The sequence below is a fragment of the Eufriesea mexicana genome, unplaced genomic scaffold, assembly GCF_001483705.2.
Source record: "Eufriesea mexicana isolate 0111107269 unplaced genomic scaffold, ASM148370v2 scaffold294, whole genome shotgun sequence".
NCBI classification, from domain to species: Eukaryota; Metazoa; Arthropoda; class Insecta; order Hymenoptera; family Apidae; genus Eufriesea; species Eufriesea mexicana.
This window is the reverse complement of record NW_016908489.1, coordinates 523,630-551,244: the sequence shown is the minus strand read 5'-3', so window position 1 is coordinate 551,244 and position 27,615 is coordinate 523,630. Positions and strand designations below refer to the sequence as shown.

Below are 27,615 nucleotides of genomic sequence, written 5' to 3'. Positions count from 1 at the left end.
ACAAGTTCTATGGTTCCTGCAAATATCATGGTGCTCGTCGTAAGATTTTTGGAACTGATCATTTAGTTCGTTTCTTCCGTTTCGCTGTCCCCTTTCGTGTTCAAGGGTCCTTTTGAACATAGAATCTCTATCGGGAAACGATACTTCGACGCGTCATACGTTTAAGGCAGCTTTAAAGTTAACTTTATTTCGGCGAATCTCCGTTTGTTACGCGCGTATTCGAAAAAGAGGAAGAGAAATTAGAGGGGGGCGGGGGGGTGGGGAGTGTTAGAAGAAGAAGAAGAAGGAGAAGAAGATACGTAAGGGGAAAGGGCGGGGAAACAAAATTGGAAAGAGAAACGGTACGATTCGCAAGGCCTTTACGCTGATTTTTGCAAACAGGTTAAACCAGGCAACGTGGAAGACTCGGGCATTCTACCGAATGCCTAGGCCGAATGAAAATTTTCTCATACCATGTGTACGCTATACTAGCGATCTATCGGTGAATCGAGACACGCGCAGGACGCTGAGGACTACCGTGATCGCGTCAATATCGTAGGAGAGACACGGACTGATCGAGTCTACGATGTTGACTTTTCGGTAGTGAATTTAGGCCTGCATGTATTCTATGCCGCGAAAACGACATTGGAAACGATGACCTGCGTGAATAGGACACTCTACATTCGTTCGACACGGCATACGCAAGATTCGTTTTATACTCATCAAACGTAGCAGATATATACATTCCGAACATTAATTTTTAATACTTTTGCGACCGTCCCACTGTCCGTTGAGTAAGGTTTATCGAAAATTCTGGATTGCTAGGACGACAGGTAGAGAAAGAGAGAGAGAGAGAGAGAGGGATGCGCAGTGATCATACTGGCTACGATTATACGAGATCTAATGGATCCTGAAAGGGCATCCGACACACGATTCTACTCCAGCGATCGCAAAAGTGTTGATTGTCGAATCAATCAATGTCACGTATATTTTTTTACATGCTCAAAGTACAATATCGAAGTTCGGGAAATGGTTTCCAGTGACGTTTTGTCGATTGTCATTCCGTATATTGCCTCGATTTCCTACCTTGCCTGCATTAAACGCACTATTATAAATAACGAGATAACGAGATGAAAGAGATGAGAGAAAGAGAGAGAGAGAGAGAGAGAGAGAGAGACAGAGTGAAAGAAGACGAACGAACGAACGAACGGGAGAACGAAAGAATGAGAGAGAATGGAAGAGCGAAAGTGGAAGAGAAATGAACCTAGCGTGTAAGATTTAAGTTACGGAAAAAAAAAAAAAAGAAAAAAAGAAACAAATACAGAAAACGAGAAGACGGTGTAGAAAATGGAAAATTAAAGAAGATCGTGTAAATACGCTGAAAGTAGATAAACGGAGGAATCAAGCGACTAACCGCCTCGACAACAGACAAGCAATATTTAGTTCTTAACATCTCGTAATAATTAAACGATAACTCCAACTGTACTGTACACACGTGTACACACTCGTACGTATTTAAACGACTATAAATTAAATGTTAATTATCCTTACACTTCGTATATAGTAAATTGTTACGCATTTATTATCATTACAATTATTGAATAGGTAATGCTCAATTAGCATTTGTTTCTTAAAATAAAGAATAAATATATGGCTGTTGGATATTTATATGCACATATCACTACCTATCATTCACACCTCTCTCTTTAAACGTAAGCTCTAATTCCAATCATTCATGTTACCCCTCCTTAAAATTAAAAGTCGTTCATCGTTTGTCATCGATCTAAGTTATCGCGTGAAACGACGATGGAGTAGAAAGACGGATCCTTCTAACGGGAAGGAAGTCCAAGGATATGTTTCAACTTAGAAGGCGAGGTATATCGTTTTTAACCTTTTATTGTAAATTGATCTACAATCACCATATCCTGGTTCATCGTCGTTACATCTTCATCGTTATAGATAGGAAAATGTTACAGCAGCACTATTGCTCAATTATAGTGTGTGTATGTGTGTATGTGTCTGCATATAACTCTGTTCATTTCTCGCAAGTATCAACTTTGATCGTAAAGTTTAAAAATCACTTCTATCGGACCGAATGCCCCTCCGATTCGTTATTGTACAATTCGAATAAGTGCGGCTTCTTCGTCACATATAAACAAATTTATCACGGCATCGGGTCGCAGTAATTCGCGTCCGCGGGATGATCGTGAAACGGAACAAGAGGGGACGGGGAAAGCTACCTAACTTACGAATAACATTTTTTCTTTTTCTTTTTTTTTTTTTTGCACTTGCATCACCATCATCATCCCCCATTAGAAGAACGTGTAAGACTTTCCGTGTACACGTCGGAGATAATATATATTCCTATATTAATTAGAAAAATAATACAGATTTTGCCTTGTTAATGGAAACAATTAGCTATATGTAATGTACCACATGATTTATGCGGGTATGGACATTTGAGTATGTTGTCACGGCTAACCAAGTCCCTGAAAACAATTTTAAGATGTCTTTCATCTCGTACAAAAATTACACGTTTTTTTCTTTTTCTTTTTTTTTTTTTTTTTCTCTTTTGTCTATAAAAGACACTGTCTAGGACACGCGTTGGAAGATAAACTTAATTCGTGCTACCTTGCATAACCGCGAGGAGCACATTCGCAAATTTTTCTGTGATGCTACAAGTTTCATACTCAAAACGTTTCTAAGCAACGATAACGCTAAGGAAGAAAAAATGAACGATAAAGAAGACTGATAACAACAAACTATGATAATTAGGATACTAAAGCAATTTCGTCTAACCGCGTGATTTTGATCGCAAAACAAAGATGTCATTGAGATATTTGGGTGGGGGGGTGAAAAATAAAAAGAAAAGTATGAGCCTTGTGTCGTAAAATCACTCGAAAAAGAAAGAAAAAAGAAAAAAAACTACAACGTCGTACGAAAATACAGAAGCGAGGTAGCAAAAGTAATACATTCTTATCCACGATATTTGGAAATGATAGATCACAACTAAAAGCGCACGAAATGGAATCCAGATAACGTTTGGCACTTATCAGAAGTAAAATATTAAGATGCCGTTAACGTTAAATCACAAACAATAAAGTATCGTTTCAAACGCTAAATATACTAAATTACAACATTTTACTATTATAAATATGTTGCGTTGACGAATTAGAATGTAAATATAGAATATGATCGTTTGAACATTAATTGACAAAGAATAATGAGGATGTGAATTGTCCTACCTTATCAAGGTACAGGACTGTCTGTTCCACTTCCACTGTTGGTCCCAGCTTCTGTTTTCGTGGCAGCTACTCTGTCGCCCCGCTTAGAACTCTTTGATAGGGAAGCAACTTCTTTTAGCAAACTGGAGATCTTGTGTTGCATCGTGGATATTTTGGTTTCGTACTCTTTCTCTGTCGCTTTCATCTTGTTACGCAGCTCCGTTTCCGACGTGAAGTTTTTTGCCTTCAATTCCGTAATCTGTGAACAAAAATAACAACTGAATTAGTACTGCTTGAATTCGTTTCGGACATTTCTTTCGCAATATGCTCACTTGTCTATCTTTAGCGAGTAACTGCCCATCCTTAATAGAAATTTGTTTTTGAAGGTGGGCTATCTTTTCTTTAAGTTGTGTGACTGCGACAACGTGATCCGAGCTATTAGGATCATGGGGATCGTGAACGCCAACCATTCGCGCTGCTTTCACTGGTGTCGGACCGTTCGTGTCTCCACCTTCGGACTGTGGCGGTAACTTCGTTACATCTACTCTGTGTGGTCTCTTATTGTGACTTTTTAATCTGGAGCAAAATAAACAAACTAACTAGGAACTCGGATGAAATACCTGTACGTCAAACATTACCAGGTTATGTTACAACTGAAAAGATACTGAACTTGTGATGAACACAATTAAAACTTCTAAGCACAAAGTTACCTTGTGACATTACGTATTTGGATAATTACTTTTGTTCTTTGTGCTTTGCTGCTCGTTGTTGTGCTAGTTTCAAATGTGCCCTCCTTTCAGCATCGGATTGTTTTGTTTTAGCCAATGCTCGTTTGTATGACAATGTACACAGCCAACATAATAATTTTCCATCAACCTTTAGTCAATATATTAAGGATTACATGCTGCAAGTTATAAACAGATCCTTGCAGTATCCAAATCAATTACCTTCTTATCTTCGTCTTGTCTGTCAAAGGCACACTTCTGTTTGCATTGTTCGCAAGTGACTGGTGGCCCGTAACGTTTTTCAGAATTTGTACATCTTTGACATTTACTACCAATAAATGCAGCTATGGTATTGCAATATTCACAGGCCGATGGTTTACCATAAGATTTTACATTTTGCTCACATTTCTTACATATAGTGCTTGTATTACCCTTTCTGTAAAGAAAACAAAAAAACAAAGTTGTTCGAGGAAGTGTTAAAGGCATTGATCGTACTATAAGACAACAATATGTAGTGCTTACATCGTTTGTTGAAATTCTGACCTACAATATGTACATTTCACCACAGGAAATGCACCTCTGCATTCCTAAATAAGCAACATAATATAGTAAAAATTTATTAAAAGAAAACATAAGTATAAAAATCTATAGTGTATGTATTTACATTTAGCCAGTTTTAATGTTCACACATTATTCAAGCTTTTGCACAAAACACACAATACTGTAAGAAAAAAATATTTATTAAAATTAAAATCGTAACGCCTCGTCAAACAGAGGCAATTTTCAAACAAAAACGATCGATTAAAACAGTAATTATCTTACTCTTCGGAGCATATGCACGATCGTCCTTAAATTTGAGCGTAAAAAACGGGTCTGCACATAAAACTGAATCTTTATTCAACTCGTATTTTCAGATTTGTTCATTACAAAATAGCATCAATTAGACGCAGAACGTGCATTTGAATTAAAAGTTCTATTATTAGCATCGTATCTCGCAAACACGAAAAATGACGCTCCATAAAAATCGGTAGTAACGAAATGAAATTCGGGGGAAAATATAAAAAAAAACCAAAGGAATACCTTGCACAATTGTTGCCCCGGGGAAAGTTCCTCGAATGGATGCCTTGAAAAGCATCTTGAACAGGCGAAAAGTGCTTGCACATTGTTCGCGCTCATCCTCGAACAGCGATTCGTGTTTGGCCTCGGTACTCCAAAACCGTACGTCACCGACGATAAAACCAATTCGTAAAAGCAACGGCAGATCAAGCCAAGTTTTGCTTTCACTGTTGACCGATGGTATTGCAAAACAAAAAGAAACGTAAAATTCAACGCGATGGCACTTACGATAACAACTCCTTACATGTTTCACGACGTTTTACGCGTCTGACGCGATTGTTTTGCGTTCATAACCGCGTCACTTTACTCGTTCACTGCACCGGTTGTTGATTTGAGACGGCCATCTGTGACTTCTTACGTTTTTACTAGTTCACAATAGTGACTAGATGTCGCTTTCATCTTTCTCATGTACATCCAGCAGAACATGCTACAAACCAATCATTACTTTTCTAACCAAAGGATCCGAATGATAATTGGTTAAGTTACTTTAACGCGATATTACGAACAGTCCCTGTAGAATTTGTCCTCTTTGACCTCTCCTTATTGGAACTAGCGAATCAGTACACCTTGTTTCGTCATTCTAACAAGCGCACAATACAGTTCACGCACGTGCGAGAGTACACGTATCTTGTGTTTACATACCTTTGCAAGCACAACCTAAATATAAATATAACCTAACAATTGAATAACGTGTGGCTAGTGTTGTTGTAAATATAATTCATTCTTTTGCAAATTGATGTGTAAATCTCTACTATTAAAAATTGAATGGGAGCCAGAACAATGAAAGTCGCGAAAAGAATAAAACGCCGACGCGAACAAAAAGAAAGAGCTCTATACGTTCGTCTGCCACACACGATACGAAGTGACGAAGATGTGGCAAAATTATTCACTGGTAATTTCAAAGTAAATCGTCTACGACAATCTAGCCGGTACTGTTATGTCATATTTTCCGATGAAAAGGAAAAAAACCGAAATTTAAACGCCGTAAAAAATACAAAGATAAATGGGAAACGTGTGGTAGTTGCACCTACAGTAACAAAAATTGAAAAAAAAAGGACGATAGTACGGAAAAAAATTGTTATACCCAAAGTAAAAGCAGATGTAAAAGTCACCAAGAAGTAAGAACAATTCATTTTTTTATCGTAACTGTGAAATACAAATAATAAAATATATTATAACCTTCAATAGCCTTTTTATCTCAAACATCAAATGTGGAACAAAACTTCAAGATTTAAAAGCAACTATTCCAGGTTGCCTATCTGTCAAAATGTTGAAACCGTACTCACAGACTTCTAGGTATTAATTATATTATTTACTTCGGTATATCGATATTATCGCATGTACCACAAATAAATCTTATAATTTCTTATTATAGAGCTGCAATAGTTAGAATGGAAAGTGGCCTGGCAGCAGCGGAATATTTATTAAATGCAAAGGCAAGGCCAGTTCTTGATGGAAGAACGTTAAGAATAAATCCCGATACTAGAACTAGACGTAGAAGACACAAGTCACAACCTCTAAAAATTTATGATGGCGACACAGAAATATAACAAAAAATTACTGAGGAAAGGAGTAGTTTTAGATTATATTGTACTTGAACGGAAAATGTAAATTTCATTATTCTATTAAAATTACTTTGTACCTTTTAAATATATTTAATCTATTATTTACTCAAGAGGAAAAAAATAAAAATATAATTTTTTACCAATATATCTTTAATTTGTATTTTAAAAGTTTTAATTACAAATTATCGTTTCTTGTAATCGAATTAATTGTTCATTATCAATTATTGATAAATATTATTAATAAAATTGCATAATCGAAAAAAATTGTCAAAATTAATAGAAGATAGATTAAAAAAGATATTAATATTAAATAAGTATGAGAAATAATATATTAGTATAAATAACCATACTATATAACCATAGGTCTATATAAAGATATTATCTAATATCTATTGTAGATAAGTGCAAATTCCACATTATAGCATGTAGTCAGCAAATATGTATTAATGATATACGTAGTCGGAAAAACTATCGAATGAATCAACGATCAAGGTAAAATCTGTGTCGCATATTTATAGGATAATCCGCATCGCTAGTAACAGTTTATCACAAATAATTGTAGCAAGTAATACAGAATGAAGAACATTCGCGTGGAATAACTTTTGTGTAAAAGCGAAACTATTCAGTTTATATTTAAAGAAACATCGAAATTATCGAAATTAAATTATTATATTTCTACTGAATAAAAAAGTGATCTAGTAATTAATAAAAAGAAAGAAAGATAAACATTTCTTCTCCGATATTTAAAATTTGATATTAGGTAAGTTTGTTAATATAAAAAATACATCTATCTTTTTCTTTTTCGTCGCCTATTATCTTTTCTTCTTCACTTTAGCAAATTTCCCGCATAATACAATAACCCTCACTCTAATTGGTACCATACAAGCTTTACTCCAAGCTTCGTGTCTCCCTTAAGGAGTATTGATTTGCAATAAAAAAAAACGTGTGCTTTTAATAAATTTAATCGAAGCGGTTAAAACGGCTTGCGAAGTTTATTGGCTGACCACTAGGTAGCGGGATAACCTTGATCGACAGTTTTGTTTAGATTTGTATAAGTGTAGTTCGTAGTGTTTCGCACACAATCAAACATCCTGGAGAGCTCGGCATGAAGTAACCAATAAGCGATTTGCCAGTCTAATCGTTCCAACGTCATTGCATAACTCGCGTTGCTTTTTAAACCAATTATTTAATGCGCCGCGTGCAATGATTTTGCACTTGGAGGCGTTTTCCGATCGATGTCACGCGTGTGTAGTGACGCCGACCGAAAATGCGAATGGGCGTAATAACGCCGGCAAATTCTGCGAATTGGATGTACGTCAGAACTAACCTAAGAAAAAAGTTCACCGTGCGGTTCTAACAAGCAAATAGATCGTTATAAAACAGTATGAATTGCGATTCGTCCCTGCCTCATCGAATTTCGACTTCGATATGTTTGACGTTGTCGCTCTCGTGTGCAACGTCCGTAATAACTTACGTATAGGTTAACTTACGGCAGCGTCCATAGACGTTTACAATCTGTCATTTAGATTCGACATTTTGTAAAACGTAATGTAATGCATAAATATAAATATAGAGTTGACGTTTCATTGGAAATATTACGTCCTTGGCCATGTATTTTATAATAATCAAACCTCTTGAAACGTTCCTGTTAACCAATATCGGATCTTACAAATTCGGAGGTAACTAAATATGCGTTTCGTTTATTCAAAATCCTATCGATATTTGTTGTGTGTAAAAAAAATGTAAGAATACTGTATGATGCATTCAATTATTGTATGATAATAATAATATATGCGAATTCATTACATTACTCTCCTAGTGTTATATGTATATGTGAAAGTGTTTTTATGTTCTTCAATAGCTGCTCCTTTTTTTTTTTTGGTCTGTTCCAGCAATCTTTAAGAATGAAATCAATTTCATTTTGGAGTAATTTTTGACTTTATGCATTTATAAAATTGAGATAATAATAGATTGATTACAATGCATTTATGATTAAATGCATACATTCTATATATGAAAAATAATGTTTAAAATCAGTGTATATTGGAGTATAACCTAATTGCATTGAAAATGCAAGCCAAGAAGCGCTATTTATTATTATTTGTAACATGTGCGTTTCTTGGTTACTGTTATTTTGGTGGTTATCGGTTAAAAAGTGAAAGGTGGACAGGCAGATCTCAGTTGCCTTATGAGCGATTGCCTTCATATTTAAGTCTAAATGAAGAGTTTTATGACAAGGATTTGAGAACATCAAATGGGAATCCACTTATATCCCAACGTGTAAAACAATGCCGTATGGAGACTTGTTTTGACTTTACCAGATGCAAGCAAGGTTTCACAGTATATGTGTATCCAGTTGAAGATGTGATAAGTCCACTATACCAAAAAATATTGAATGTTATTACAGAATCAAGATATTATACATCAGATCCAACTCGAGCATGTATATTTGTATTAGCCCTTGACACATTAGACAGAGATCCATTATCAACAGAATTTGTGCATAATCTTCCTTCAAAATTACTGCGTTTGCCATATTGGAATAATGGCAGAAATCATTTAATATTTAATTTGTATTCTGGAACATGGCCTGATTACGCTGAAGAATCTCTAGCCTTTGATTTAGGATATGCTATGCTTGCGAAGGCCAGCATGTCTATTTTTAGACATAGACCAGACTTTGATATATCTATACCATTATTTGGAAAACAACATCCAGAACGTGGTGGGGAACCAGGTCAAGCTTTAGAAAATAATTTTCCTAATAATAAGAAGTATGTTGCAGCTTTCAAAGGTAAAAGATACGTCCACGGCATTGGTTCTGAAACTAGAAATGCTCTCTACCATTTGCACAATGGAAAAGATTTGGTGTTTGTTACGACTTGTCGTCATGGTAAAGCATGGAGAGAGTTACAAGATGAACACTGTCAACAAGATAATCAAGAGTATGATACGTCAGTATTAGATAGAGTTATTATAATAAACAATTATTCTGCTTGGTAATTGAAGTCTTAACATTTAATTTGTTATTTTAGATACGATTACGAAATTTTATTAATGAATGCTACCTTTTGTCTTGTACCAAGGGGAAGAAGACTTGGTAGTTTTCGATTTTTAGAAGCTTTAAGAGCTGGGTGTATTCCAGTTATTTTAAGTAATGGCTGGGCGCTTCCTTTTCATGAACGAATTGATTGGGCACAAGCTGTTATATTTTCTGATGAAAGACTGTTACTTCAAGTGAGTAAGGTCAAAATAAAGTCTACTATCAAAAGAATGACGAAGGTGGGCTATAAATATTATTTTCTCAGATTCCAGATATAGTACGGTCTGTGTCCAACGTACAAATCCTTAAATTACGACAGCAAACGCAATTCCTCTGGGAACGATACTTTTCGTCGATAGAAAAAATTGTATTTACAGTATTTGAGGTAACATCATAAAATAACGCCGATATACTCGGACGCGAAAACAATTCCTTCTTTTGTGTTTCTAATTTTTAATATTTTATTAATCTCGTAGAATATTCGCGAGCGTTTACCGTGGGAAGGTACGAGAGAAAGATTTGTTTGGAATACTAGTCCTGGAGCATTAGCGATATTACCGCAATTTGCTGATAGTGAGCAAGAACTTCCATTTTCAAAAAGTAATCCAGGTAATACCTTCACTGCCATCATCTACTCGCAGTTGGGATCCACTGCTGTTCTATATCGTTTGCTAAAAAGTCTCGCGAAAAGTAAATATCTAGATAAGGTAAGTTTATTGTTCGATTCATATCTCCGTCTTCTTTTTCTTTTTTCTCTCTTTTGTTTTTTCTTTCTGTTTTATTTGCCACTTAAACACGTTCTACTTTAGATTATTCTAATGTGGAACTCGGACATTCCGTTACCAAGGAGACCACGATGGCAAGGGATCAAAGCATCAATACATGTTGTTACGGTCGATGGTATATCCCAACGTTTCTATCCTCACCCATTAATCAAAACTAGTGCCATATTATCTCTAGACGAAGATGCCACACTCAATACAGATGAAATTGATTTCGCCTTTACCGTATGGCGATCATTTCCTGACCGAATAGTTGGTTATCCAGCAAGATCACACTACTGGGATGACTCTAAAGTAAGCATAACACTGCCTTTCCCTTTCTCAAATATTTACAGTTTTTTTTTTTGTACGCGTGTTGTATCGTTTAAAGCGTTCGTGGGGCTATACAAGTAAATGGACAAATGACTATAGTATAATTCTAACTGGTGCCGCCTTTTATCATCGTTATTATAATACGTTGTATACCGAATTACTGAGTTCGACGCTTCACAAGACTGTCGAGCAATCGCAAAATTGCGAGGACATACTTATGAATTTTTTAGTAAGTCATGTTACGCGAAGACCACCTATTAAAGTAACTCAACGGAAATTGTATAAAGATACCACGGTGGCTGGAATCAGGTATGTATTACGTACCTTAATCAAGTTGCTACGCAGATAAATATAATTTTCCAAATAATTTTCGAAATAACGTTCTATCACTATTCACAATGCTATCACAATACCATCTCTCGCCATTGTCCCTTTCGTTGCACGCAGATATCACCTCAATCATTTAAAATTGACCAATGAAATCACAGATCGCGTAATCGATACGATAATCGCGATATCGATTAATTTTACAGTAATCGAACTCTGATTGGTCAATCGTTCAAAGTATCCGCCATTAAGTGGAAGTGACGTGCCCGTTGGTTTAATTCGTAGTTGAATTTTATCAGTGATAGTTTATTTCCAAAGTGTCGTGTTTTCGCAAATTCTGTTGCTATTTGAAACAAGATTTTCATTGTATCGTTCGTGGTGAGTGTACCTGTATTTCAATTTCATGCAAGCAAAGAGAGGAAAACTGTTTCAACTACGTCGTTTCAATCGCGCATGATATTCGCGCACGATGTTCGCGCATGATAATTGTAAACTGCGTAGCAAGGTGTAATTGCGACTAGTGTTTGCGATTTATTGTTTTATTTGACACGTGAAATTTTCAGATCACCTTGGAACGATCCGGATCACTTCATACAACGGCAAACGTGCATGAATACGTTTGTAGCCGTTTTCGGGTATATGCCGTTGTTACGATCCAATATGAGGCTTGACCCTGTTTTGTTCAAAGACTCTGTAAGCAACTTGCGCAAAAAGTATAGGCAAATTGAATTAGTTAGTAATTAGAATTATACAGGATATTTTATCAGTTATGCAGTTATATACCCTCGAAACGGGCATCCTATATATAGCCTCGAATATTTCTATTAAATAGTGGCGCATATTGCTAATTATGGCCGCGTGCGTGCGCTAGAGGCTATTTCAAATGTATAGGGAACACTTACATCGTTGTAAGTATGGAACCACTGCGTGTCAGTGATTATTGGGCAGCAAATCAAGAAGGTCTTTCATTCTCGAGGAATGGCGATACTCTGCGCTTTTATGTATTCGCAAAATGAATTTTGTACAAAGTATGGGGTATCTTGTAATATTGTTCGAATCTAAATCGAGCCACGGCATGCAACCGTTGTTGCGTATATTGCCGTGTTCAATTGATGTACATACAAATCGTTTCATAGTTACTAATAAAACGAAAAAATAAAAAAAAAAAAAAGAAAACAAAAAAATGAACATTATTTGACAAATTCTTCGACTTTTAAAAACCGGCCTTTGGAAGCTACACAAAGTATTCTTAATTATAGTCAATTGAAAATGCTCGAAACCAAATTTACCAAACGCTTACTTTTCTCTAATCGTTGAAACAATAATTATCGTGCAGATAATATTTTATATAAGCCAGACAAAAAAACGTAGCTGTGTCCGGATTGCGTCTTGAATAGTTGCCTCAGGGACGGATCTGTTTAACGCGAGAACTGAAATGCAGCTAACGACTTCGTGGACTGTCTGAGAGCTATTGATGGATAATTTCATTATTTTTACATTTAAATTTTTATAATCCGATAAGAGTAATTATTCCGACTAGCTAGTATCCCGACAAGCTTGAAAGAAGTCAGTGTTTACCTCTGTTCAGGGTTCATCGTTGCAATAAATGTAAATTTACGTAAAACGTTTCATTCGTTTCCCAATGCGTATACAACACTGTACGTTGGTAGTTTCTCTATGTATTCGAGACACAGATTATTCGTAAGTTGTAATCAAGTACGTAGAAAGTATTTCAAGGTTTTACGTATTGTTGTATATGTATACATATAGATGTTGCGTATTTTTGTTCGATCGCGAATACGTGTACAGTTTGATCGCTCTCAGGAGACCTTTAAAAGGAAGTAAGAAATGACTTGTGACAATATCGCAAGTACGTCTAGTCGTTTACGTTGATTTATATTGGTACGCCCGAAAGAGAAGTACATGATCCACGTAGTTCAACTCGATGCCCTATTTGTGTTTTCACAATATAAGGAATGAAAATAATATACTTATATATGTGATACGTTCATAATTATCATGTGATATATTCGTAATTATCGGATACAGGATTAAAAAGGACTGTGTAATTCCACCAATGGCATTTCTTTGTCGCGTTACACGTAATAATATACGTTACAGGAAGTGTTATATTTTTTATCGTATTGCTGATTTCGATGCTCGAGAGGTCAGCAGGGACAAAGAATCTACCTTATCGTTATCGTTCATCGATAAGGATAAATCCGATTCTTTTTCCCTGCATGCTCCTCATCCTACTGATTACATACGAGACCGTGCAAAACGGTCGCACTTGCTCCGAGTAAAATTATCCGCGATAGCGTTGCGTTTGTTACGGTACCAAACATTAACTTTTAATTCTAACAAAAGGGTATTTTAAAGTTAACATAGTTTTCATTAATTCGAAGCCGATCATCAATGTAATCTCGTTGCGTCAAAATAACGTGTATTCGAACAGATATTGGTGATTTTATATGGCCGAGAAAATAAAGTTTTTATACAAACCTACTACGACCACTGACTCGTAGGAAAAATATACTCGTAACTCGATTCGGTAATACGTATCGTATGATTGTTCGCGTGTCGATGATAGAACGCGCGTTATTTCTCGATTCTCCCCCTTAACAACCCCCTTTGTACTTGAGCTTGTAAGATTTGTAACGAAACACCACGAACCATATGTCGAAATCCGTGGTAGACAGGGGAAAAAAGGTAGGAATGTCTGAGGCGACTTTATGGTCACGACTTGCTAGACGATCGAAACTAACCCTCGGCATTTGGCTTGCAGGAGAAAGAGCGCAGAGATCGACGTCAAACTTTTCTCTCGTCGGCCGGTCACGTAAGCCGAGAATGGTTTCAGGGTTACCGATGCGAAGAACGGAAAAATGTGATCGAAGGAAGGCGGATTTGGTGGTGGAAGGCGGCTGATCGGTGTACCGGTACCACCACCACCGTAGCCACCACCATAGCGAGCACCACCACCACCAGTGCGAGTGTGGCCCACCACCATCGGTCGTTGGGTGATCGCGAGCGCGAGAATGGTGGTGGCCACGCGATATAGTACCAACACTCCCTTCTTTGTTGCTGCTTTGCTAGAAAGGTGACTATGCCAAGAAGACAGGAGGTATTGAGCACGCCTTGCGTATACCCAGTCACCTTTCTCTCTTCGTGACCGTAGCATATGTTTTGCGACGTCGATGGAGCTCTCGCGGCTTTGAACGGCGCTACATCGAAGCTGCTGCTCCGGCTTCTCGTTGCCTCCTTCCTACCCTTCTTCCCCCGTTGCATTTTTACCGAATTCCTCCTCGGCGAGAAGAACGCAGCCGAAAGTCCGTCAGTGTTCGCACGGCCGGGACCAAGCTCGGTAAAACCGTAATTAACCAAAAGCCAAGGGAAACCGCCGCGGCAACGACATCGCCCGGACTCGGCCAGCTCGCGCGATATCGCACCGTTTCACCGGTTTAACCGATTTTTCCATCCCGCACACGCTCACCGTCGATCTTGCCGCGTATGTGCGCGAATCCGACGCCCGATTAGCAAGCACCAACATTGCCATTTGCCACCTGGAAGTTTGTTTCCTGCGTGAACTCGTCCTGCGGTTAGGATCAAGCACAGGGAAACGAAGATGATCATCGTGAGCAGCGTGTTGCTCCTGCTGGCGGTCGTGTCGAGAGTGGGTGAGTGTACATTTTTCAACTATAATCCTATCTCTATTTTCTTTATTTTTGCACACTATGTAATTAGGTCTTTGAAATCTCATTGTCGACTCGTAGCGAATATTTAATGACTATTAGCCTTATCAGTCCGCTATATTAGCCTTGTTTACTCCGTTGATCGTCCAGAATCGCATAGCTCGGTTCGATTTCGCGACTGTAAACAAAACTCGCGCTTTTTTTCGCGCAAGAATCCTCGCAAGACGCATTTCGCGCTGACGTCTTTAAATCACTATCGAAGGTCGAAGAGGAAAAGCAATCGTAGACACAGCGGTGAACGGCGTCACGACGTAAACTTGTATAAAACACATATCTCGGATAGTTTACGTTACATAACGTACAAGTGGTATTTCGCCAGTCGCGCGGTGAACTTTGGACAAAATTTCGGATGAAAGTATCGTCGAAAAATTCACGGGAAAACACCAGAGGAACAGGAATCTCAAAATTCCACTTGCTCGAGACACTGGTTCGCGCGTTCGCGATCCACCTTGCGACACAGCAACGTCTATTGTTCGATAACGGTTACGTAAGCAGAGCCGGGGAAGCAAAAATGGGAATAAAAATGAAATTAAATCTGCTACTGAACTCTGACAGCGTCGGTGACTCGTAGGTTAACCGACTCGTAGGCTGGTTCGCATTAGCCGCGAAAATGTCAGTTTACGTAATGTTCGGGTCGTTGGATAACTAGTACACGCGGAAACCGAGCAAAGTGCTTTTGGTCCCCGAGGGTGTGCCCCAAGGGTGCGCGTGAACCTCTTTTTTCCTCGGCGTTCGCGGCGGTTCCCTTCTCGATCGGGCCCCAAATACGGTGACACGTTCTAAAACGCTTCCTCGAATAGCCACATCGGTTTAATTCGCTTGGACCGCTTTGGGAAAAATCCGCTACTCGTTAGCGGTTCTTATCGACGAACGCCGGGAATACTCCATATCTTTTTAAATATTTTTTACATCTTCTTAAGGAAATACCACTCCGGTTTGCCAACTCGACATATTTTCCCCCCCTTTTTGGAACAGGGACGTTTCTTTGGATTTCGCGTGAAGCGTTTTCGTTGACGGTTATATAGGCCAACTTCAGGGATTTCGAATTCTCTCGTGGAAAATATGTTGGATGACTAACGACTCGTTGGCCCTTAGTCACTGGAAGGACCTGGCTGACAGACCTATTTCAGAGTCCAAAAACAGTTGACTCATTCTCACTTTCACTAGGGGCCAATGGTCATCTTCATCCCCCAAACAACTAATATTATATAAGCGCTCGCAACATTTGCGAAAACTCAATTTTTTGAGGACAGTGTGAGGAGTGGCAGGACAGTTTTTCAGCACAGTTTCAGTACAGTTCCAGTTCAGTTCAGTTCAGTCAGTTGGAGTTTCAATTTCTGTTTTGTTTTTTTCCTCTCCGTCGACTTGTATTTTTCCAACGTAGCCTCGTTGCTAGAACCCGTGTTGTATATCGAAATCCGGGTTCCAACAAATATTTCGTGGCAACCCGGTACCGACAGATTGGCAATCCAATTTCGCGCCTGTTAATTTTCGTCGATTTTCCTAGACGCCTTCTGGCGGAGGAGGCCACCGTTGCAGGATTTCGCAAAACGGTCGTTTCGCATGCGAAACCCACCTAGCATGTTACTCTACGACGAGAGTTTCTCCACCGTGGATCGTTGGAATGACCGACGAACAGAAGCCGATCATAATCGCGGTAACGATATCGTTCAGCGTTGTCGAGGTTAGGATCATCGAATCGGCAACGATTGTCGATTATTCCGCATCGAAATTGCCTGCTCGTGTTTTCGCGTGGGGATTAAAAGGTGGGACGGAAGGTAGAGTTTTATCGATCCTCGGATAAACGCGAGTCCGATCGCTAACGTAGTTGCAAAAGTGGAGGAACGATCGTGCCTGTTCATGGTAAACCGTGTCGATGGTATCTAGAGAGATTCGATTTATGGAATAAAATCGAGCGATTGGAGCGGAGGATTGACGTGGATGCAGACAAAGGGAAATGTTAATAACATTGTAGCGGATTTCGGTAACACGGTTGATGGGCTCGCCGTGGAAACGATCCTTTTGCGAAACAGTTCGCCGGCGGTGCTCTCTCGAGAGAGGTGTAGGACCGTGGATAGAATCAGAAATCTATTCCCATCGGTTAACAAGGAACGCGCACGCTGCAACGTACATCCGCCGTTGGCTCTAGCCTGTGAACTTTGATAGCTGCAACGATATTAAATTATACCGGTTGGGAAATCGATGCTTTCGTAGGAATCACAGGCACGTTCCATTCGCCAGACTTTGTCTCGTACTTCCTGCGAGTTATCGGACAAGGTCTGAGGCCTGATGTTTAAGGTGCTTACACCCGGTTGTATCGTCTTACCGCAACAACGCGACCCTGTACGATTACGCCTCGCTTAATGGCGCCATCCGCCATGGCGTACGCCAAGATACAGCCACGATAACGCGTTAATAGAATGCAGGGACTCGCTGGAATCCGACCTTCGACGGTGATTTCGATATTTTTTTCTCGCTAGAAATACACCGCTACGCGGGATGACGAAGATGTTATCCGTGAAAACAGCTGAGCGCGGCCACGTGCCCGCCGCTGCGAGTATTCAAATTTATTCCATCTCCCTCCGACTCTTCCTCTCGCTCTTCCTCCGATACACCTGTGTACGATACACGTACATACGTACGTACATCGCGGACGAATCGGAATGGTTCTCTCCCCGGGTTCGTAGAAATCGAGGAAACAACGTTACTCGAGGCCGATTAGAAGCGAGTTTTCGCGGGATCGGGATGAGAAAAATATGTCCGAGAAGAGATAGGAATCACCGTGGTCGGACAAAGTATCCCCGCTGGAATCCTGCGGATCAAGAGTGCTAGGATCATGGGAGTAGATGCGGTTTCACGCGTAGGCGCCACGGTCCACGGTATCGTCTACCGCTATCGAGTAATTTACTGTCAGGATGCAGTTTACGCCCCGTAATTTATCCGCCCCCAATCTCAACCTCGCCGTCAAGGACTCGCTTAGAAATATTACCGAGATTACGTTTGGGTGGTGCAGAGGTGCGGCACGAGGAAACCTCGAGTCGGGAACGTTCTCGAAAAAATCGCTATGAATTACCTCACGGCTCCCTAGCTTTTCCATTATCGTTTGGTATAGCAGGTCGTGATAGTTCCTTTGTTCAACGTTGCAGCCTCTAGTCACTTACTCCAACGCTCGATCCCAACCACTCCGTTTGAAAATTAGAATTAGAATTTTTAACGTTGGTCGACTGACAACTATGGCACGACTTTGATTCGACCTAGTAACGACCGTGTCGATTTTTAAAACGGGAGATTCGTTTTCTAAATTATCTTGTTACGACGTAGCCAGGTTACAGGGGAAAGAGACGAAACACACAGTTTGCAGAGATTGGTATCACTTTTGGGTGACAGGAAAAGAAAAACCGGTTCGTTGCAATTACAGGTAACCCTCCTATAACACGGTAGATAGGTTCCTAGAAAATTCCGTGTTTTGTGAAACCGTGTTGTATGGGATCTAGAAACAGTAAAAGGGGGGTTACGTCCCGGAAACTTATTAAAAACAAATTTCCTTTCTAATTCTACATAAGCAACTTAATTTTTATTAAAAATATAAATGTACGTGCAACAGGAAACAAATAAGAAAGAGAAATATTGTAGGATGGCAGAACTGGTCTCGAGACACTGGAAATTCACGAAAGAGCAAGAACACAATAACACAAACTCAAAACTCGTAAACTGATTTAACTTAGGGATAGAACACCAAGATAACGTAACGAAAACACACAAAGACGCGCTTTTTTAAAACTCTCTTTCCAACACCAAGCGACTCACGCTTGTGATGGTCACAACCGATTTCCAAGGACTCTGTTTTGGTTGTCAAGGACCACGCTTTTATCCTTTCCTTAACCTACGTTCCACCTCCCCGTAGAGGAGTCTCGCAACTTAATTTTGTTATATAGAATAACTTTTCGATTTGCTTCTAGAAGATTTCGATCGGTTTACAATTTGTTTTTGTTGGCAATAGCCGATTCGTGATTTCTTTTGGTATCCTACAATATTGTTAGTTTAACGCAACTTTAGTTTAATACATTTCTCTTAAATGTCGTCACTGCTTATGTAGACGTACAGTGTCGTACAAAGGTTTTTGCAATTTTCTTCTCGTGTTAGAGCGAAACCATGTTATAGGATGCCGTGTTGTAGGAGGGTTCTCGCAATTTATAAATCGTGTTATAGGATGCCGCGTTGTAGGAGGGCTACCTGTATGGGGAATCCGAGTTGTTTTCCTCTGTCATCGAGCAGATCCGAGGTAGATCGATTCTTTTCACCGGTGCCCGCGATTGTTCGGGCTTTCCACGTGTTCCTCCGCTAATAGAGGCAATGTCAGCGAGAACGAATCGTTTAGCCAACAGGATCCTCGTTTGAACCGGATCGCATAGGTATCCGCGAGTTTAATTCGCCGGTACTGTTCCTTTTAAAGGCCGGATTACAAGCGATCGTGTAAGCCAGCCGACGATATTTTATCCGTCGACAGTCCGATGGTTAAATTATGTTCGCGCCGGCGTATTAAAACCGATACCTCGAGCAGTACGTGCCCGTGCAGTATCCGTGGAATACGATACTCGCCGTGGCCGGACACGTTCCACGGCTATTATCCTTTCTCCGGGATTCCAAGTGCACCCGCGCTGCACTTCTGCCTCGCAATTATCGCAAGAATTTCGCGTGTCCCCCCGATCGATCATAGCCCGTACCCTGCAGGGGCGAACTTCGGGAAACACGATTACGATACGACCACGCCTCGAATCGCGAATCACGATGTACCGATTTTAAATTCTTTCCCGCCCCGATCGAGCAGCGTCTTGTTATGAGCCTGTTACGAGCGTGCGTTTAACACTAGATTTACGGAACCCGTCAATTTGACGGAGGGGTTGCTCCAATTATACGATGGTAGCAGATTTAGTTAACTTACATTAAGACTGATAATATAACATACAATTGTTTTTAAATTAAACTAATCGTTAAGAAAAAAATGGCACGTGGTTTCCTTTACCTGTCAGTTTGACAGGTGTCCTTAGAAATAGGTATGCGGATAGCGTCCGTAAACCTAGTGTTAAACGTCTTTCACGGTTTTACACCGGGGTGGTTGAAGTTCAACGAAGACAGGATCTCAAGTGCACCCTCGTTGCACTTTTGCCTCGCGATTATCGCAAGAATTTCGCATGTCCTGCGATCGAGCATAGCCTGCATCTTGCAGGGGTTATCAAAACTTCGGGAAACTCGATTACGATAGCTCGAAGCTCGAATCGCGACTCGCGATTTACCAATTTTAAATTCTTTCCTGCTCAGGTGTCCTTAGAAATAGGTATGCGGATAGCGTCCGTAAACCTAGTGTTAAACGTCTTTCACGGTTTTACACCGGGGTGGTTGAAGTTCAACGAAGACAGGATCTCAAGTGCACCCTCGTTGCACTTTTGCCTCGCGATTATCGCAAGAATTTCGCATGTCCTGCGATCGAGCATAGCCTGCATCTTGCAGGGGTTATCGAAACTTCGGGAAACTCGATTACGATAGCTCGAAGCTCGAATCTCGACTCGCGATTTACCAATTTTAACCCTTTGCACTCGAGAAGCGCCCTTCAGTCACCATTTAATAAAATTTCGAAGCTCGATATTAATTAATATATCAAATTCAAAATAATGTAACAATGTGCAAGGTATCGAAATTAAATAATTCTACATGTCAATTATTATACGATTTCTTATTTACTAGTCAAAAAATTTCATCAACTTTATAGCAGGAAATTTTTCATCTGGTACCCCTCCTTAGCGAAAAAATCGTCGAGCGCAAAGGGTTAAATTCTTTCCCTCCCCGATCATGGCGAGTCTCGCCAAGCTTGTTACGAGCGTGCGTTTAAACGTTTTTTACGGTTTTACACCGGTATGTTTGAAGTTCAGCGAAGACAGGATCCCAAGTGCAACCTCGTTGCACTTTTGCCTCGCGATTATCGCAAGAATTTCGCATGTCCTGCGTTCGATCATAGCCTGCATCCTGCAGGGGTTATCGAAACTTCGGGAAACTCGATTACGAATCTCGACTCGCGATTTACCAATTTTAACCCTTTGCACTCGAGAGGCGCCCTTCAGTCACCATTTAATAAAATTTCGAAGCTCGATATTAATTAATATATCAAATTCAAAATAATGTAACAATGTGCAAGGTATCGAAATTAAATAATTCTACGTGTCAATTATTATACGATTTCTTATTTACTACTCAAAAAATTTCATCAACTTTATAGCAGGAAATTTTTCATCCGGTACCCGTCTTTAGCCAAAAAATCGTCGAGCGCAAAGGGTTAAATTCTTTCCCGCCCCGATCATGGCGAGTCTCGCGAAGCTTGTTACGAGCGTGCGTTTAAACGTCTTTCACGGTTTTACACCGGGGTGGTTGAAGTTCCGCGAGGACAGGATTCCGCCACACGGGCGAATGTTCCTCTGGGATATCCGATATCGTAATATCGCCGGCTTGTAATTCCGTTTGTTAGCATGCGCGGAGATCTGTCCGGTTGTGCACCGGCGAACTCGCCGCCTCGCGTCGCGGCGGAACCTTCTCCGGCCATTATCCTTCCCTCGGGATTCCATCAGCACCCACACCCTCTGCCTCTTGTTCGCAATTACCGGCAGAATTTACCGCGGCGTACATAGGTTATGCCATGAACCGCGCCGTGTTGCCTATTACGTTCTCCGCGCCGCATTATCCATCGATGTCCGCGCTGCGGCTCTCGCTGCTCGCCAATTACCCGGAGAATTTACCGTGGCCAATGCACCGATATCAGTTCCTCGACTCCTCGGCCTCCATTATCCTTGGGCCAACTGGTTTCGTAGCCGTTCGTGCAACGACAACAACGGCGAATTATTCGCAGACGAGAAAATAAAATCGCGTAGCCCGAGACATTGGAAAATCAAGAACGTCGACTACGCGCGTCGCCATCCTCGTCTATCCGTTCCTCTCGGTGAAATAATACCAGAGCGAGCAGAGGATCGGATTAATCGCGCGTCTTAACGTAATCTCGTCTGCCGAATTATATAAACGAACGCGAACCCTGAGTACATTCGTAAGTTCCGCGAGTTTAAGAGCACCGGATGTGGCATTAACGCACCCTGTTAGCTATTACGAGCGCGGCGGTAACGTCTGTGTTCCTATCGTAAAACATCCAGGACAATACGCGGGGGGAGAACCGAGAAGCGTAATGACACTCGCAGAACCAGCTATCATTTTTAACAGCTCCGACCATCGATCGATGGATGATCGAGGATCCCATATTTGGATTGGCAAATGACCGGGGCCATTATCCGTTATGACACGCGAAGTAGCCACTTTTGCCGTTCATCCGTGTGCACAACGGGGTCGTTAATGCAGCCTGAACTTGGACTATCGAAGCCAAAAATAAACTATCACCTCGTTTCGGTTTTCGTTCACCCGATCGCTTATCGCGGACCCATCCGCGATTGTCGTCAAATGTCAAACGTCCAAGATCCTTTGTCATCGCGTCATCGCTGCTCGGTAACCGCGTCGAATAAGGCAACCGGGATCGAGGTACACGGAGCTTACGAGCTCGGTCGCGTTTACCGATCAAACGTTCTCTCTCGGCGAGATTCGCGTGTGAAATTTCGGAAAGTCGTTCCCGATCGAGGCGACGAAACTTTCGCTCCTGTCCTCTGCCAAGCGGGGAAAGAGGCTCGACTGGGATTCGCGGTAAATAAGGTTTTAGGGTCCGTTCGTGGGTCGTTAAACGCGAGTTGCGATGGTTTACTACCCGCGGGCGGAGACCGCGTCGAAGACTCGAAGTTAAGCCGGTAAGAGAGTTCTCAAGGGTGGTTGGTGTCGTAGGTCAAGCATTTTTCGCGTCGCGGAGGAACGCCCACGCGTGTGTGCGTCGTCGGGGATGTCGAAGCTTGTCCGATTTGATTTAATACCGGACAATTGTCTACCTACGTCGTAAATGAGATCCTGTTCGGAGGAACGGCATAGTACCGGCGTTATCTCGAAATCGACCAGGGTGGCGTAATGCGCCTGCTCCATTAGTCTTTCGAGATATCGACGCGCGATTTCATACACCGTTATTCGCCATTGTTTTTCCATCGGGCGTTGTTTAACCTTTCAGTCGCGCGCGTATACGCCTGGGTAGGATCGTTATTCTCCTTCTAAACGCGCGTGCAACCGTCTCGATCTCAGGCACGTCGAAGATGCTGTACCCATCCCGTTCGTCCGATCTACTCATCGGGGATTACAAAATCCCATTCGGGCATTAATATCCGAGGTTCTTTTCTCTCGCTACGCATCCAGCGCAATTCAACTCTGCATACGTAACGAATTCCGCAGCTTTCACGGTCACTCAATTCTCGCCGAGCTCACCTACGCGCATCCCCGCGTCATCGCGGAGTTTGCGCGATTTCCTAGGCGAGTCGCGGGTGGAACGGAGTGAAACGGGAATTAAGGACAGGCAGACTCGCGCACTGCATTTACGTTTCGTGCCCTCGAAAAGCCAGAACGAGAAACCAGGTTTCACCTTCTCCTTCGCCGGCTCGAGCGGCATCTCCACTTGGTTCTCGCCGTTTATTTTCACCGGCAAGCAACGTCCACCGCTCGGCCACGAGGTCCAAACGGGTCGCGTACAATTAGGTATTCCACGTTTCGCCGTTGAAATCCTTATGCAATTACCGAGGTCGCATTAACGCAATTACCTCGACGAACCTGCTCGTGAAAATTAATTACGACTCGCCTGTCGTTACTCTTCCGTCTTCCGCAACGTCTACGAATATATTTTCGTGGATCCAAGTTTCGGCCGATGCAAACGAGACGAAGATATCGCGAAGATATCCGCGAAACGAAGTTTCACGGGGTCGTTAGTGTCCGAAGGTTAGAGAGCCAGGCGAGATCCTGCCACTCGCGGCACTTTCGCACGTGCGTTCGCGCGAGCGTGCGCTTGCAACGATAGCGAAAACAGAATGATAGATGCTTGATTACGCAGCGACGCCTCGTCATGAGAAACGTATGAGAAACGTTGCCTTAGCAAAATCGTGGTTACCTGCCTTTTTCCCCCCTGCCCGACGCAGATGCTAATGACGGGTGTCGCAACCGCTCGGTCAAGTTTCTTCGAGGCTCGTTCTCAAAACCGAGAAGCTAGTCCTATATGTAGGTCGTTAATATCCGGTATCAGTTTTTCACTTGCTCTTTGGATAGAGAAAGGAAGCCGCTCTGCGCTGCTAGACTTAGATATTTCATAACCCCTTCTTCGTCACGTTTGCGTTGCCTTCGTTAGAATCGACGCTTCGAGGTGAAGGATGTCGGATTTCGTGCCGATAAATACCACGAGCGGAAGGTTATCGTTCCACCGTTCCCGCGGAGTACGAACATCTCAATTCGGCGGCATTGCACGGTTATACTAATCACGGTGAATCGATAGAATTACGCGATCGGGCGTTTGACGCGGGTTTCTTGGGAAGATCGATCGCGAGGATCGAATATCGAGTGCGCGCAGGAAACGCACTCGCGATCCTGCGATTGAACTCTTCCTCGCAGGCCTCTGTAATTATCGGCACACCGAGTTGATTCGCGTTACACGTAAAGAACGGGTAATCACCGACAGCCGCTCGATGCCCTATTGCGCAACGGGCAATTTTCGAGTAAAAGAGAATTCGAGACAATGTTACCGAGACAATCGAGCAGCTCTTTGATACCGTTTCTAAAGCAGAGCCTAGTGATTTATCCCGCGTGCCTATCGGGCCGAGCGAGATCGATGGGAAGTGGAATTAAATATGAAACGAACGTTGAGCCTTTCGTGCTCCGTGTCGTTCCATCATCGTGCAGGGTTCGAAAGAATATCCAGAGGCGGTAGAAAAATTCGCAGCTTAACTACTGGGAACTCGTCATTCGATCTCCGGGTACCCTCGATACATAAGCGTTACGGAATAAAGTTTCATACTCGGGAGCAAGCACGAGCCTAGCTATCGAGCTGGTGAAAAAAATGGAATGCGATCGTTCCGCATAGAAGTCGGTTCGTTTGTGGGATTACTTTCATCGCGTAGACAAAGTTCCATGGCGGCGTAGACAGCGTGTGATCATCGGGCTGGCGTTCGCGTTGCATGGTCTAATTAATTAAGGAATCCATGAAAAAGAATTGAACGCGATTCTCAGCCGAGATATACGAGCGTGTAGCCGACGATTGCGTTTTAATCGCGTATACACAGCCGCGTTCCTCTTCTCCTTTCGTTCCTGCGTGTCCGCCGTTTCGTCTGGGCGGAAATTAAAGATCGGCCGATTGTGCGCCGACTTGTTATTCGCGCCACGGTTGAAAACAACTATAACTCGTTATAACTTTCAGCCGATCCGATCCCGGTCCACTCGCATTCTAATAGTTCGCTTGGCGCCGCCATAAATATTCAAAAATGTCCGCCTCGTCACCCTTCGGCCGAGTTCCGTGGAATCCGCGGTATGCGTATCGTCGCGCGATTCGTCCCGTTCTCCGCGGATGCCTGCTACCATCTTCGGATCTGCGCGAAACTCGCGTAAAACCTGCAATTCGCCAGGAATTCACCAGCTTGAAGCAGTTGCTTCCCTTCGGACACGGTCGTCCATAAACATCCTCGTTTGGGACCAAGCGTTCCGCTCGGGGGCGTGGACGCGAGGTTACGAAGCTTTGCTCCCTTCTACCGTTTCGCACCGACGTCGTTCTTCCTTTCGCGGTATTTTCACGTAAAGGATGGAATAAAAAAGCAAGACGTCAAGGTCGACGTCTTGTCCTTTCCCTCAAAGTCCTCGCGAGCAGTTGGAAGAGAAAGGGTAGCATACGTGTTCGAGCTGCGAGATTTCTGAACCGCCTAAAAATATCTCGAACCCGGAGTTCGAGGCGTCCTTGCCGATTTCCTTTGTGGCTCTTGCGAATGTTCCGGCCTGATAACGCGCGCGTGCATTCCCCGTTGCACCTCGTTAGCCGACTCTACCGCACGTTCCCTCGAATCTTGTAATTAGTCGTCCGTTTACTCGCGACGAGAGTAAGCGTTATCGCCTGAAATCTCCCAGCCGCTCTTTGTCTCGCGATTTATCGATGACGAAACGTTTCACCTTTCGCATCTCGTTAATTTACGACGACGTCGCGGACAAATTCGAGTTCGATAACGAACGCGATTCGAATAATACTTTTGTCGCCGAGGGGAATTTATGTATCGAGTATGCAAAGGCATATCTCGCGGATCCTGGAACCACGTTATGCCGCCATTGTGTCGCACCGGGTTAATTTATCGCTGTTTTTTGCCCGCCAACAGGATCCGCCATACAGAATGCCGTATTTTCGCTTAGAATCGTGATTCTTTTGGTTCAAGGAACCTGCATCCATCTCGCTTGAAATGCAGGCAAGACGTAAAAAATGAGCGTAGGACCTTCAAAAGCCGGCCTCACCAACTTTTCCCTGCCGATGCAAATTTTTGTCGACGTTGACGGCCTCGATAAATCATGCGCCCGAACGAACGACCGACGAGGAGAAAAGAATTGCTCGAATATTTGACCTTCGTTTACGAAACCCGCTCGTTTCGCGACCGGTCTCGTTTCCGGGCACCCTCGGGCAACAATTTTTAGACGAAGCAACCTCGGACCAGCAGAGATAGGATCTCGACACTTTGCTCTCTAAACCGACGCGCAACCTTGTCCTTCCCTGCCTACGCTATCGGGTGGGTGTAGCCCGACAAAAACAAAACCGAATTTAACACGGACAAGTGACATGCGTTCCACCTTTACCCCTCTTTGTCTACCGAACGTTCGTAACGCGGAGATCCGCCGTTGAGGGTCGTCGAGACACGCGTAGTCTAGAATAACAAAAACACCGAGGTCCCGTTTCGATAACTCCGTTCCCATAAATTCCATCGAAAATTTTCGTCTCTTTCTATCCATTCGTCCAATATCTCCTCTAGATGGGAGGTGCCGATGGCGCGTTTCGGCTGTTCCGCGAGGCATCCTACGATTTGCTGGACAGTTAGCCAGGATGATTGCGCAAAATGCTTGCGAAAAACAAAGCAACCGCGTTGGAAAGACGTGGCGAGCCGGGAGATCTTATCGGACGCAATCAGTCGACAATGGGCACGATAGGGAGGCAGGAAAAAGGCGCGAAACGAGCGAAAGAGAAGGACGGTCGCTCCTTTCTCGAGTGGCCGCGATCGGTAACGTAAAACCTTGATCGATCCGTGGGACTGATTCTGCACACTCCCACGGAAATCTGACGGTAACCGTATACAGTATTAAGAAACACGCGTGGCACGTAACCGGCGCGTTAGCACGCACGGCGAACCTTCCACTCGTAGAAAGGCGAATTAATTCGGTTTCCCTACGCCACGGGTATACGCGTCGATGGTCTCTTTCCATCTTTTCCGTTTCCCTTTGCAACTCCGAGTTCCTGCACGTAACTCCTATTTCCCCCTCGCGCGTTGAAGAAGCGGAACCGATTCCGGTGCTCGAGCGGGACCGGAAGGGATCCTCGCGTCATCCCCGCGATTAAATTATCTGTTACTCTTTAACACCTTACCTCGCGATTCGAGTCCCCCACGATGGGTGCCGTAGCGAACAGCAGAGTCGGTCACACGCGAAACCACTTCGACCGGGCGGGGCGAAAAATAACGCGTAACTGAGGCAGAGACATCGGCGACACCTAACCACGAGGCTCGTATTGTTTTCGTCGACTTCCGTTTACAGACCACGCCTCTGGTATTTACGTTTTGATCAATTTCCTCAGCTCGAAGTCCCTAAGGACGTCTCGCGACGATACACGACG

The 27,615-nt window shown here is 42.5% G+C and overlaps 4 protein-coding genes across 7 annotated transcripts in view; 3 read left to right on the top strand and 1 right to left on the bottom strand.

Moving 5' to 3' along the window:
* Positions 1 to 1,907: 1,907 nt before the first annotated feature.
* Positions 1,908 to 5,396, bottom strand: LOC108555986 (protein FAM76A). 3 transcript variants are annotated; one of them, XM_017911887.1, is made up of 8 exons: positions 5,289 to 5,396; positions 5,009 to 5,211; positions 4,451 to 4,515; positions 4,151 to 4,364; positions 3,943 to 4,079; positions 3,536 to 3,779; positions 3,225 to 3,462; positions 1,908 to 2,468 (listed from the first exon to the last, which is right to left on the bottom strand). In XM_017911887.1, exons 2-7 carry the CDS (start codon positions 5,102 to 5,104, stop codon positions 3,229 to 3,231), a joined length of 990 nt encoding a protein of 329 aa, XP_017767376.1. In that variant the 5' UTR covers positions 5,105 to 5,211; positions 5,289 to 5,396; the 3' UTR covers positions 1,908 to 2,468; positions 3,225 to 3,228. The 3 variants fall into 3 exon arrangements, with proteins under 3 accessions (XP_017767376.1, XP_017767375.1, XP_017767378.1); XM_017911886.1 differs by having other exon boundaries at positions 5,009 to 5,396; XM_017911889.1 differs by having other exon boundaries at positions 1,908 to 2,343; positions 5,009 to 5,396.
* Positions 5,397 to 5,627: 231 nt separating this feature from the next.
* LOC108556035 (uncharacterized) lies at positions 5,628 to 6,609 on the top strand. The gene is made up of 3 exons (XM_017911949.1): positions 5,628 to 6,162; positions 6,233 to 6,340; positions 6,420 to 6,609. The coding sequence occupies exons 1-3, from the start codon at positions 5,810 to 5,812 to the stop codon at positions 6,592 to 6,594; spliced, it is 636 nt and encodes a 211-aa protein (XP_017767438.1). The 5' UTR covers positions 5,628 to 5,809; the 3' UTR covers positions 6,595 to 6,609.
* A 1,957-nt stretch (positions 6,610 to 8,566) lies between these two features.
* Positions 8,567 to 12,318, top strand: ttv (exostosin glycosyltransferase 1 ttv). The gene is made up of 7 exons (XM_017911992.1): positions 8,567 to 9,563; positions 9,645 to 9,846; positions 9,918 to 10,037; positions 10,129 to 10,359; positions 10,462 to 10,728; positions 10,805 to 11,055; positions 11,637 to 12,318. Exons 1-7 carry the CDS (start codon positions 8,680 to 8,682, stop codon positions 11,815 to 11,817), a joined length of 2,136 nt encoding a protein of 711 aa, XP_017767481.1. The 5' UTR covers positions 8,567 to 8,679; the 3' UTR covers positions 11,818 to 12,318.
* A 1,384-nt stretch (positions 12,319 to 13,702) lies between these two features.
* Cda5 (Chitin deacetylase-like 5) overlaps positions 13,703 to 27,615 on the top strand; it is a 43,938-nt gene continuing 30,025 nt past the window's right edge. The window contains exons 1-2 of one of the 2 annotated variants that reach the window (XM_017911990.1): positions 13,703 to 13,782; positions 13,859 to 14,747. In XM_017911990.1, the coding sequence (XP_017767479.1) occupies positions 14,696 to 14,747 (52 nt within the window). In that variant the 5' untranslated portion in view covers positions 13,703 to 13,782; positions 13,859 to 14,695. Of the gene's footprint in view, positions 13,783 to 13,858; positions 14,748 to 27,615 lie in introns of those variants that run through there. The other variant, XM_017911991.1, reaches the window with a different exon arrangement.